Here is a 13,892-nt window from a genome sequence, read left to right on the forward strand (position 1 = left end):
TATATTCTTAATGTTCATCCCACTGCAACAGTTCTGGTAAACTACATGTGGGATCCACCCATTCTTTCTATGCACACGTCTCTACATCAACTTTACTGTCTGTTGCTCAGCTGGTGAAATATATTGGAAGCACAGAGGATTTGGGATTACACCAACGGTTCTTACTCTCCCAACAGAGGGAACACATTAAAGAGGAACACTGAAATTGGCCATATGTACAACTGTTACCCACAATATGTGCAAAAAAAAAGTGTATTTCCTGTTATTAAAGCTACTTTCATACAAGAGGTGAAAATTACTGCAGTGATATCCTTGATGAAAAATTCAGCATCCTCTTTCATTCTATTCCCTGGCTCCTGTCTATTTCCTATTAAAGTTCAGGGACTCTGCCCAGAATGTGACTTTGTCAGTGTTGCCAAACTAGGTCTCCAGTGTTTGTGTAGCTCCTTTCTGTTATAACCCTTTCTCTACAGTTGGTGTAACCTTGTCTGTCTGGCACAAAGGCATGCCATTATGCCTGGTTTCAGCCACCTTTTTACAGTATTATTCTTGTAAAGACATTAGGCAGTGAAATTATTTTATTTTATATAACCCTCTGGATTTAATCTGCCCATTTGATTTTAATGCATTTTTTTCCTCAATTTCAGGAGACATTTACACAAGTTAACAGTAAAAAGACACCCTTATACATTCAAAAACTGTAACATGAAGAATGATGTCTGTCAGTTATTTGCAGATTTCCCCCCCACTTCTGGTTTTGGTCCCATTTTGGCACCACTCACTCACTAGATCTAAATATTGTTGATATAATTGTAATTGCTAACCATTTGTTTCTGTACAGAGCATATTTCTTGATTGGAGGAAGCAAATGTTATGTTAGGAGTGGCAGACACAAACTGAACCCCAAAAAGCAGACACACACAGGGCTGAGGAGATTTGACCAGACCTTACTGAAAATGTGGCAGTAGAATCCCACTAAAAACCAACATTACAATATCTCTTCGTCAGCGCAGGCTGGGAGGCATAAACAAGCAGGCACAAAGGGTTGAATAACCAATTGGCAAAGATGGAATTGGGAGCAGTCTTTTAAAACAGCAGGCAGGTGTAGATGATTAACTGGAGACGAGTTCCAGGTGTGTAGATCACAAGACAGGAGTGAACCAGGAAGCAGCCCCGCCCAGCCTGGAAACAGACAAGGGAAACACAGACAAGGAACAGAAGGGAAGGGGGGAGAGAGCACACTAAGGGAAACTCCTAACATGTTATCTCTTTTACAAGCTTATACTTTTTTTTTAGAACAGATCAGCATGTTTTATCAACAATTAGTACAATTGTATTAAATAGCATTTGACATCTAATCCATGTATTAGATATGCAAATATCTTCATACATCATACAGTTACATCTTAAAATTATTCTAATTTAATTATGTACTGTTGAATGCTGTTTAAATTTAAAGCCATTTATCAAGTAATAGAAATACTATAGCTAGAATGACAAAACATTTGGTTCTTATTTCTCACTCTCTTTAACTTTCCACAGACATAATTCCATTAGCATCTGGCTGAACCACATCATGCTGTGGATGAAGTGGAGGATGGTGAGCGACTCCCTGCGTGGACGCAGAAGGAGAATGCCCTGTTCTCTGTGGTTTCTCCTGCTGTTTGCGGCTGGAGGTCTGGTTCTCTTCATCCACCAGCGGGATCTGTCAGATATTGTCCAGCAGCAAGGCCCAGGTTAGTCTTTGTTTTCCCCACAAACAGCTAAATACTCATAATGGCTAATTGTGCTGCTGTATTTTTCTGAAATGAGTCATGTTCCCTATGTAAAATGAACCAAACTTCACTTGAACAAGGATAAGATTAACATCAGAAAGGTTTGTTCAGTTGTAGTGACTCGGATTTGAGCCACATCTACTGTAGAATTTGCCTTCTATCAGTTTGTTCTGTTGTAGTATGATACGGTACCACGTGCACATCATTCATAGACGCATATTGGAGGTGGTTGGACCTGATTACACCTTTAAGTGACCTTCAGGCGTTGATTTCTCTCTTTGTGGACAGAGCACTTTCGCCTGTTTTTGGTCGTAATCGTCATAGCACATTAGCTGATAATGGCTGTAAATAGAGGACACTTTGATAGGATATGCTCCTATTATTATTATTATTATTAGCAAAATCAGTAGAATGCATTTTCAATGTTAATCTGACATCCCTCACAATCTCCCCATTAGTGTCACGGACTAGACAAGCACCCAAATGCGAGACCAGAGTTTGGCTGAACACCGCTTTATTGTCAGAAACAGACAACAGACAGGATTCACCGGGGAGCGAGCAGAATAGAATAGTTGGGGCAGGCAAGGTCAAGATCGGGCAGAAGGCAGACAGAATTTACCGGGGAGCAGGCAAAACAGAATGGTCAGGAACAGGTAAGGTCAGAACCAGGCAGGCAGGCAAACAGGAATACGCTGGAAAGTCATCTGAACACGAATAACGATCTGGCAGGGAGCAGGTGTGCCTGGCACGACCTACTCTCCTGGGTCGCGAAGGCTGATCCGGGTGTCTGGAGTGAAAGTCACGAATTAGATTTTTGTCCAGGACGTGTCGTGCCGGTACCCAGGCCCTCTCCTCAGGTCCATAACCCTCCCAATTAACCAGGTATTGGAGACCCCTGCCGCAGGGATCGGGAGTGCAGGAGCCGACTGACCGTGTACGCCGGGCCCCCATCCACTAGCTGCGGAGGAGGTGGGGCCGGGCGATCCGGGACCAGTGGGCTCTCGTGGGCAGGCTTGATCCTAGAAACGTGGAAGGTGGGGTGCACGCGCATTGACTGGGGAAGCTGGAGTCTGACTGCCGGGCTGATGACTCTGACGATGGGGAATGGTCACACGAACCGCGGGACACCTGTGTGTGTCTGCTTTTTGCTTCCTGGAATCACCCCTAAGTGGCAGGTCCTGCGTGGATAGCCACACACGTTGTCCCACACTGTATCTGGGGGCTGGGGTCTGGTGCCGGTTGGCCGCCGCCTCGTACCGGGCGCCCGCCCTCAGAAGATTTGCCCGAGCCTGGGTCCATGTCCGCCTGCAGCGGCGGGCATAAGCTGCTGCAGAGGGACAAGATGCTTCATCTGATTGTGCCGGGAACAGAGGGGGTTGGTATCCGTAGTCACACTGGAATGGTGACATTCCCGTCGCCGAGCTGATCAAAGAGTTGTGGGCGTACTCGACCCAGCCCAGAAAGGTTGACCATGTGGCCGGGTCCTGTGTCGCCATGCACCGGAGGGCCGTCTCCAGGTCCTGATTCCTCCTTTCTGTCTGGCCATTGGTCTGCGGGTGGAATCCTGAGGGCAGACTGGCGGGTGCTCCCAGATGCCCGCAGAACTCTTTCCAAAAGATAGAGGCAAACTGAGGACCCCTATCTGAAACTACACTCTCCGATAGGCTGTGAAGCCGGAAAACGTGCTGGATCACTAGTTGGGCAGTCTCCTTTGCCAACAGCAGCTTGGCCAGTGGCACAAAGTGAGCCATCTTGCTAAACCTGTCGATGATCGTCAGAATGGCTGTGTTCCCAGCAGACTGGGGCAGTCCGGTGACAAAGTCCAGGGCAATGTGCGTCCAGGATCGATGCGGGACCAGCAGTGGTTGCAGTAGCCTGGCAGGGGCTCGGCGTGGCCGTTTCTGCTGGTTGCAGATGGGGCAGGTGTTGACAAACTCCTGGACATCCTTCTCCATGGAGGGCCACCAAAATCTCTGCCTCAGCAGGCCCGCCGTCCGACGTGTTCCAGGGTGGCAGGCCAGCCGTGACGCTTGGGTCCACTCCAGGACCTCTGTCCTGAGTGAGGCAGGTGTGAAGAGCCGGTTGCCAGGGCAGGTGCTAGGTCCAGGTTGACTGGCAGCCGCCCTCTGGACTCTCTCCTCGATTCCCCAGGTTATTGCTGCCACGATACACGGGGAGGGAAGAATGTTCTCCAGGGGCTTCCCAGGGCCTTCATCCTCCTCCCCCGCGAACTGCCGGGAGAGGGCGTCTGCCTTGCCGTTGCGGGACCCTGGGCAGTAGGAAAAGGTAAAGTCGAACCGAGTGAAAAACAGTGACCACCGAGCCTGCTGGGAGTTCAGCCTCTTGGCTGTTCGAATATATTCCAGGTTGCGATGGTCTGTCCACACGATGAAAGGCAGCGTAGCACCCTCCAGCCAGTGCCAGCTTGACGGCAAGCAGCTCCCGATTTCCCATGTCGTAATTCCTTTCCGCTGGTGTCAAGCAGCGGGAAAAGAACACGTACGGGTGCAACTTCTGGTCCTCCTGAGTCCCCTGTGACAGCACCACTCCCACCCCCATATCAGAGGCGTCCACCTTAACCACAAACTGGCGACTGGGGTCTGGCAGTTGCAGAATGGGGGCAGTCGCGAACCGCCTCTTGAGCTCCAGGAAGGCCGCGTCTGCCTCTGGAGTCCAGGCAAACCCTTTCTTGGTGCTAGTAAGCGATGTGAGTGGGCCTGCTGCGGAGCTATAATTTCGAATAAAGCGCCGGTAGAAATTAGCGAACCCCAGGAATTGCTGCAGCTGTTTGCAGGACTCGGGACGCGGCCAGTCCACGACCGCCGAGACCTTCCCCGGGTCCATCTGGATGTTCCCTGGCGCAATGATGAAGCCTAGGAAGGACAAACGACGGGGCATGAAACTGGCACTTCTCGGCTTTTACGAACAGCCGGTTGTCCAGTAGTCGCTGTAGAACTGCCCGCATATGCTGCACGTGCTCTTTGAGTCCTTTCGAGAAGATCAAGATGTTGTCCAGGTAGACAAAGACAAACCGGTCTAACATGTCCCGGAGTACGTCGTTAACTAAGGCCTAAAAGACGGCCGGTGCATTGGTCAATCCAAAGGGCATTACAAGGTACTCGTAGTGGCCGGCCGGGGTGTTGAACGCCGTCTTCCCCTCGTCGCCCGCCCATATGCGAACCAAGTGGTAGGCATTCCTTAAGTCCAATTTCGTGAAGACAGTTGCCCCCTGGAACAGCTCGAAGGCGGAGGCGATGAGAGGAAACGGGTACCGGTTCTTCACGGTAATTTCATTGAGCCCCCGGTAGTCGATGCAGGGATGCAGAGACTTGTCCTTTTTCTCCACAAAGAAGAACCCCGCACCTGCGGGAGAGGAGGACGGTCGGATCAGCCCGGCAGACAGAGAACTGGAGATGTACTCCTCCATGGCCTTTCGCTCCAGTTCAGAGAGGGAGTAGAGTCTTCCCCTGGGTGGTGCGGTGCCTGGGAGGAGGTGAATCGCGCAGTCGTACAGACAGTGCGGTGGAAGGGAGGTTGCCCGGGCCTTGCTGAATACCTCGGCAAGGTCGTGGTACTGCTCCGGAACCCCGGCCAGATCAGGAGGCGTGACGTCAGAAGTCAAGGTCCCCCTCAGGGCTGGCGCTGGTACTAGGCAGGACCGGTGACAGTCTGCTCCCCACCCCAGGATCTCCCGTGTCTCCCAGTTGAGTTGCGGGTTGTGACGGCAGAGCCACGGGTAGCCCAAGACCAAGGGAAAGTGCATCCCCTCCAGGATGTGGAAGCGTGTATCCTCCCGGTGATTGCCCTGAAGCAGCATTGTTACCACCATGTTGCCACCATTGCGTCCTTAATGTGGGCTGCTAATCTGTGCAGAAAAGTGTCCACTAATGCGGCAGGGCTCCACTGGCTCCGGCTGGCCAGGGTGCGGAAGTCAATAGAGTAATCCGACACAGACCTCTCTCCCTCGCGGAGCGCCAGCAGTCGACGTCCTGCAGAGGACCAGGAGTTCCCCTGCCCAAACATCTTGTGGAGTTCGGCAGCAAAAGTGGAGCAGGCCTCCGATTGACGCTCCCACTCGGCTGTTCCCCAGAGCCATGCCCGTCCGGTGAGATGCATAATGGTGTACGCTACCTTGGCGGCCTCAGTAGTGAACGTGCGGGGGAAAACAGCAGCAGAATAGAATGGTCGAGATCGGGCAGAAGGCAGTCAGAATTTACTGGGAAGCAGGCAAAACAGAATGGTCAGGAACAGGCAAGGTCGGAACCGGGCAGGCAGGCAAACAGGAATACGCTGGAAAGTCATCGGGAACGAATAACGATCTGGCAGAGAGCAGGTGCGCCTCTGGGGACTAAAGAGGGGGCTAATTAGTGTCCTGATGCACAACAGGTGCGCGGGGCGAAGCGACTCACGGGCACGATTGCCCGCAGCTGTGATACATTAGATCCCACATAACCACACTGTGACCAGTGTCCAGAAAATAAGCCATAAATGCAAAATGATTTACATTTTTATTCTGCAGGAAATTATGAGCACTTCATTCTGATAAAAGATACATTTAGATTTGTGGTACAGACAAACTGCATGTCACATGTGCCAAAGTGCAGAAAATCTTAAAGATGTGATCCCATGGCTCCTTGCTCAAATAGTTCAGTAAATGTGGTACCTAACATGTCTGCCTATTCTGGTCAGAATAATGTCTGACTGTCAAGAACAAGTGGTTTGATCTGGGATACATTTTTAAAAAAAAATCAGTTATAGAACATCAGAGAAAACCTTCCACAGTGGCCTTTAACTTATTAATTTAACCAAATATTGAGGTTCAGACCGAGTATAAGTTTATGTCTTCTGTCACTGCGTTGCAGATTTCCATAAATTAAAAAAATGAAATATTTTCTCTGCCTTATTTAGCTGGCTTTGCTCCTTTTCTTATTATTTTCTTAGTATAAATGAATTACAAATTTTGAAATTCTCTAATTTAAGGCTTTCTGGATCGCAAATATTAACTACATTTACTGCTAAAGTGCTATTTAAAAGAGCCTACTGACAGTCTAAAAAACTTTTTAAATACTCATTTACACAGTCGTTTATATAACATTTAACCAGCTGTTAATTAATTACTAACAAAATACCGTCATCACCCAGAGTCCCGATGGGACAAGGGCGAAGAAAGCACTACTTTCCAAAGACTTGCTCTGGCATGGGATGCTCATCTGTGTAGATTCTCAACTGTACAGTGCCAGGAGGAATGCAAGGAACTGTACATTGGTGAAACCAAACAACCACTCCACAGAACAATGGCACAACATAGATCTGCCACTTCTTCAGGTCAGGACTCAGCAGTCCACTTACACCTAAAGGAGAGCTGGCACTCCTTTGAGGACAGGTACTGGCCAGACAAGATCGCTGGTTTGAGAGGGGTGTCAAGGAAGCCATCCATGTCAAATGGAAAAAAAACATCCTTAAACAGAGGTGGTGGGCTAAGGCACTTCCTATCACCCACATAAAATACAGTCCTCCATTCCTTCCAACAACAAACCAAAGATTCACACTATTTCAGGAGACCTGGAGACTCACCACCATGTGAGCCAGCAGACAAAGGGGAGAACGACCCCTACCAACGATTCTACCATCGACTCTCAGGTGACCACCCAGATCATTAGCATGCTAATGGTCCACAAGGGCTATATTTTCAAGCTCTGTCCCCAGTGAGTTCAGAACTGAAGAAGCCTTCTGGATAGAAGGTGAAACATCTTCAAAAGAGAAGAAAAACAGTCCAGTTGACACAGAAAACTTACCTTGGATGCGGAGGTCCTCTCTCATCCATTAAAGACAATGTAGTTAACATTTATGGTGGTGCAATATTGGTATATTTGTCACTTACAGTAATTTAATGATTTCTACCTCAATGATCAAAAACATTTTCATAAAAAAACATAGTAAATAACTTGTTTTGTGGCTAGGTATTATATTATTGTATTCATACACTGTATTCTGTTAGATTCAGCAAGGTTAAAAAAAATGCAGCAATATTTTATATAAGCAGATGTGTATAAAAGACAAACATATAAAGCCTCAAAATATATATATATATATATATATATATAATATATATATATATATATATATATATTTTTTTTTTTTTTACAGTTAACTTGATTATTTGGCTGCAGAGCATTTACAATTCACAAATGCAGCATGGATCTTTTTGGCTCACAGCTTTATGAAGCTTGGGGTTCAAGCAGGCATGGTGATAAAGTGTCCTGAGCACGTTAAACTAAGCTGTATCTTAGAAGCAAGAGATCATGCTTGTTTATGCCAAATTGGCCCATACCACACATCACAACAGATTGCTTTATGTGTCAATGTTTCGACTTGCAGATCATAAATCAGTTAACTTTTAGTATTGGAAACTGCATATTTATTTCAGCCCTTAAAGTGTTGGTGGATTTCTTGTTTTGAGAATATAGCAGTGTTGATCCATTGGGTTAGTTAGTTTTCTTCAGCCTATGCTGTCACTCTGAACATCTCGTTGGTATCTCGCTCAATGTTGTTATTCAGGTCAAAGAAAACTTTATCTAAGAACTAAACTGGAGTTCTTTTTTGTTTTGTTTTGTGTCCGATTGTTGTTGTTGTTTTGTTTTTTTATAAGACTCTTCACCTCTTATCCAAGAGGCTTTTTTCAGTTCAAAATGAAGTTCTAAAGGTCCAATTTATGGTATTGTACATAGCTGGACTGTTCCTACCATCTATTAAGTGATGAAAACTAGAATACTCAGGAAAAAATAGTCCACTAAGCTGTGACACTATCATGTGTCTGCAGTGCAGTGAATTATCAATATTACAGCACTGTCACATTTGACAGCAAAAAAATCCACTTAGTCAGAATAGAACCTTTAATATTACCATGATTGTCAGTTCCTTTCAGAGACATGACAGGAGAAACAAGAATGTCCCTGGTGATGAACCAAAAAACAAATTTAAGCAGTGACAAGTGTATTGAATATTCCTGCTACTACAGCTTGAATGATGTGGGTTTCAAAATTACATTAAGGTTGTTTTTTCATTACTAAAATAACTGAAAATGTGACAATATTTTGATGTTATTTATTATTATTGAAATTTTAGATGGTATCTTTTTATACAGATGGAACATTCTTTTAGTCAACATCATGTTTGAGCTGAGTTTGGCTCAGATACATAGTATATATTAGTTGGAATTATTATTCATCATTGTATACATTCTTGCATGGATTCCCTTGTAACTTCATTTACTTCCAAATAAATTAAATAAATGCAATGTAGGTTACATAGTTACTATTTGAGTGGCCCTTTTGCTTTTAATTAAAAAAAAATGCATCAAACTTTTTGTATGCGGTGCAAAATGCTCACATACTGAAGAGCGAAAATTCATTAATGCAGATTAAATTTTCAGCATACATACACCCAGAAGAAACTAGTATCTCCAAGAGATACTACAAACATATTTGCATATTTATTAAGCTATAGGTTTTTAATGTGACACTTCCCTTTTTTCAGCAGTCAAGCCAGACATGACCAAAGCACGTGTTCAACATCAAAAACAGGCCGACTCTTGTGATTACTATCAATTTTTAAGCTTCCACAGTAGCATTGGAAGTTTGTGCAAATCATTTTACAGTATCTCATTGTGGAATATTGAGATATGAATTTTAGTTTACTAAATCATGCATGAGAGCCTGTGTTCAGCCAACAGAGCCTCTGCACAGGTTCCCAACCCCCCTCTTGCTAAAACACAATGAACAAGCGCTATCTTTGCCTTAAGCAGTGGCGCTTCACCCTCACTGTAGTTCATATCTAATAGAGCTGAGTTATAATACATTGAGTGTCAGCTTTTATCTGCCTCCTCCTCCTTCTTTCCTCCTCCACCATCTATTTATTTGGCATGCTGTGAGCCTGAGAGCTCTCAGTCTCCAGTTTAGATGGCCTATGCGAGGGTAGCTGAGAAAACTGCAGTTTAACAGACAGGATTCTCCATGTGACCTTTCCCCAAACTATTGTTTAATAACTATTGAAGAAACAACAGCCTTTTTCTCAGAGGGATGAGATATTTCAAGAGGTAGAACTCCAGATAAATTGTCCACACAAATTCACACCTCAGGGTAGTTTGGACTATGGCAGTGTCTCCTTTAATTTAGTCCAGCGTCTGGTGCATCTGAATGACATTTAATTTTGTTTTTTCAGGATCTGAATAGTGTCTAGTCAAGTTTTCTTCCTGTTGTTAGGCCATCTAATAGCCCACTGAGTTCAGTTTTAACCCTCGCTTACACCTGTCCCGAAAAAATATAAAATAGCTTGACCTTGGAAAGAGGACTTTGACTATTTTTATATTTAATAGCCTTGAAATTGATATAACATTAAAATGTTTGATTTATAGCTATTACGGCAACCAAATGTGGAAAGAAAATGGGAAAATGTGCCAAAATTTGGATTTTTGATGTGTATTTGATGTTTTATATTAAATAAAGAATGGTTGCATGATGTCACTGACCTTTGCATTTGATTGCTGGTGTGAAAATTTAATAGAAAATTTAGGATTAAATGAAACAAAAGTGCTAAAGGTGGATGATGATTGGTAATTACTGATGGGATCAGGTTATATGAGGGTTATATGATGTGTGTCCACTTCATGTGGATGTTCAGGCACATGTAGAAATACACAGAAACTATTACACAGGTAAGAAACCACAAATTATTAAGCATTTAAAAAAAATGAATAAATAAAAAAAAAAGGTTCACTTTACTTCCTCCAAATGGCTGACTTAAGGGAGGCTGAGGATACAGCAGCTACGAGTTCAGTCGTCTGAACAGATTGACGAACATCTGCTGCTTTCTTCAGTAGGTACAGTAGAAGGGCATTAACTTGCGCTTTTTTGTGACTGCTTTCCCTATTCCTTTTTAGGTGTTTACATTTAGAGGTGCAGAATTATGACTAATAAAGATAAAAAATCCAAATGAAATTTGGTGCCGTATCCAGAGCTGCCCTGGCCTAATCAGGACCATACACAAAATTTTATTTAAAAGCCCCCCATCCCACACCAAAGACAGACACATTTTCAAATATGTCAATAAAGTAAATACTCAAGTTTTTATATGACAATGTGCTGATAAATTCAAGTAAACTAAACTCCACTTATAGAAGACTGATTGGTCAGATGCACTTGCTGTTAATTCATGGGTGTCAGTGCTCATTACGGCAGCGATGTGCATTGTTACTCTGCACGTTGCTAAAAATGTGTCCCCTTTGCCCCCTCTGGACCACAGGGCTCTACGCACAGCGCATATTCTGTCTTGAAAAATACTGTTGCCTGGTATTTGGGTACATCATGTGATTAAATGGAACATAGTAAATTCACCAACAGCCACAAGAGTCGTGTCCGTCAGGATTTGCCGAGTGACAATATAATTCTAATAATTATAATTGCATCGTAGTAGAATAGACAGATTATTTTAAATTAATTAGGGGAAAATACATAACAATATGAGTTTGATTATAAACAGGATCCAGATGCCCTCTTCACCCCCCTCATTTTAAACAGGATTTTTCACTTCCTGGTCATTTTAATACAGAAAATAAAGAGTAATAAAATAGCCAACTGGCTGTCACCCATCACTCTCAATCTTTCCACATGGAGACTGCCAAGACCTGTACATATTGTGCAATGCTTGTAGGTAAAATTTGATCTCTCTGTTAGAGGTCCGGTAATCCCTTAAGCCTTGTCTGCTTGCAAAATCCAATTTAGCTGCCTCTTAATGTAATTAAATTGTGCCGATGACCCTCACAGTAGTGCAAATGCACCATATTTGAATGTAAATCCTCCGTTGAGTGTTTGCTTGGAAAAGGCTTTTTCCATTCTTTCATCTGTGTGTGCAAATCCTGTTTCTGTTGTGTTGGCATTAAATCCACCGGTTCTCCCACAGAGGAGAGGTCATTTGAAAGAGAAAAAAATAACATCTCTATAAAGATTATTTTATATTAAACTAATCACATTAAAACATTTTCAATGTGGCATCATGGAGTGATTAGAATATTAAAGTTAAAAGTTGTTAAAGCTCAGAGTTGAGATTATTTGACATCTGGCATAGGTCAGATGTAAGTATCCCAGCAACTACAGCAATTCAGAAACAGCTGCTCCACATTCAGCTTTGCCTTCTTCCACTCATCTGTGTGAGCAGAGGACACCTTAGTGCCAGGGGCCTCTGGGATACCCAGAAAAATAAAAATAGTAAACGGGCAGTTTTAATGCATGGGTATCAGGTGCCTACATCACCGTCTCACAGGCCAATTCCAGACTTGCTCCATGTCAATTGGATTTAAAATGGAGCTGCTCAGAGGCAAAAGGAAGGTCATGTGGCTTTTCCATTAACATTAATGCCTTGAGTTATACCACAGGAGCCCTGAAACATAATCTGTTTACCCTACCACCTGATCCTTCTCACATATGCCAATCTATACAAATAGAATTTTATGTTGCATGAGAGGTTGGTACAATTACAATAGTGGATAGACTTAAAAGAAAGGTTTGGACCCTGTTGAATAAAGACTTTTGGTCAGATAAAATAGAAATCAATTCTATTTATGTTTGTTACCTGGAACTTTCATGTCATATTTACAAAGCTACAATTGATCTTGTTGGTTGAGGTAAAGTGAAAACCAGAAATATAAAAGCAAACATAGAGCACAAAAGAGGAAAGAGCCATGAGGGGGTTGATTAAAGCAAACAAAAATCCAAATTAGAATAATGTTGCAAAATCAAAAATGATGAATACAAAAGTTAGACCTTACTCTTCCTGTTTTATGCCTGATGGATTTAGGAGGGGGATGCCTGTCTTTGAATGGACTTTTTAGCAGCATGTAAAAAAAAAAAACATTGCATAATTCTGGCCCAGGAAAGAGTTCCAAGCCGTTTGCATCTTTAAAAATGTTTATACTCATAGTTTACAATAAATGTACAGAAACAGAAGATTAAACCTTGTGAATAATAGGAGATTGGTCAGGATTAGTCAATATGGTCCACACAATCTAAGCAATAGTTCTCAGCACTCACTCAGAATTTATGCCAGAGAGAAATAAGGCCATTCTAAAAGCAAAAGCTGGTCCAACCCAATAGTAAGATATACATTCAGAGGTGGCCTGTGAATAAATGTGGCAATACATTCTCCATTTATAATGTGTCAATGTTGTTGCCAGAGAAATTGAAATGTGGAATGACCAATAAATTATTTGCATTCCCACAATTCCAGATAATTCTTGTGCTTTGGCATTTAGCTTGATGAATTTTGTCTGAAAGTATTTATGTGATAAATGTAACAAAATAAAATTTTAAATTTAGTGGTAGCCACTCTTCGTCTGACTGTATTTTGACAAAATTACTGTGGAAGTAATCTCATCAGTCACATCTGATGTGTTGCATAAGCAGTAAGGATGTTCTAGTGTTGCTGCCACAGAGGTTGTCTATAAAAAAAATGTCCCTGTCAGAAAACCTTCTTTCGCTGCTGAAACACATTTAAAAACACCAGAAATCTCCATCTTAAACATCCCCAGCCACAGACAGAACCTTGTAGACCTGAGATTTGAAGCCATTTTTCAGTAGGGTTGAAAAGGGGGTGAACACTGTAGACAGGAAGAGACACGCAAAGGGAGAGTGGGAGGAGAAGGGTTATATAACCACAGAGCTTACCAAGGAGACCTCTACTGCATTGTGGTGCCGATGTTCAAGGTTTCTCAGCTGCTTATGAAAGGAAAATTATTCACGAGGAGTGATTGTTAGCAGGAAAAGCTACATGTTTTATTCAGCTGTTAAACAACAAACAGTCTTAGAATTTAAGGATTCCTTCTCCTGAACTCAAGGACAAAAACGCCAATGTCAAATCTCTTTTTAAAATGTAAATCACATAAAAACTTCTGAGCTGAAGCACAGAAAATAGTTTCGATAAATTAGCTCTACGTAGATTAATAACTGATTTGTGCAGTAATTTCAATGGCTTGTACAAAAGTAGTTTGGACAACCAAATTAACACCTATCTTCACAGCGCTGCCTCGGTCGGTAGGTGTTTTAGACAGACACAATTCAATGTGAG

At 43.2% G+C, this 13,892-nt stretch overlaps 1 protein-coding gene across 4 annotated transcripts in view; it reads left to right on the plus strand.

Annotated features, from left to right (window-relative positions):
• LOC130521865 (carbohydrate sulfotransferase 8-like) overlaps positions 1 to 13,892 on the plus strand; it is a 152,770-nt gene that overhangs the window by 30,711 nt on the left and 108,167 nt on the right. For all 4 annotated transcript variants that reach the window (XM_057025700.1, XM_057025698.1, XM_057025699.1 and 1 more), the window contains one exon: positions 1,543 to 1,736. In XM_057025700.1, the coding sequence (XP_056881680.1) occupies positions 1,577 to 1,736 (160 nt within the window). In that variant the 5' untranslated portion in view covers positions 1,543 to 1,576. The remainder of the gene's footprint in view (positions 1 to 1,542; positions 1,737 to 13,892) is intronic.

Source organism: Takifugu flavidus, chromosome 2 (genome assembly GCF_003711565.1).
Source record: "Takifugu flavidus isolate HTHZ2018 chromosome 2, ASM371156v2, whole genome shotgun sequence".
NCBI classification, from domain to species: Eukaryota; Metazoa; Chordata; class Actinopteri; order Tetraodontiformes; family Tetraodontidae; genus Takifugu; species Takifugu flavidus.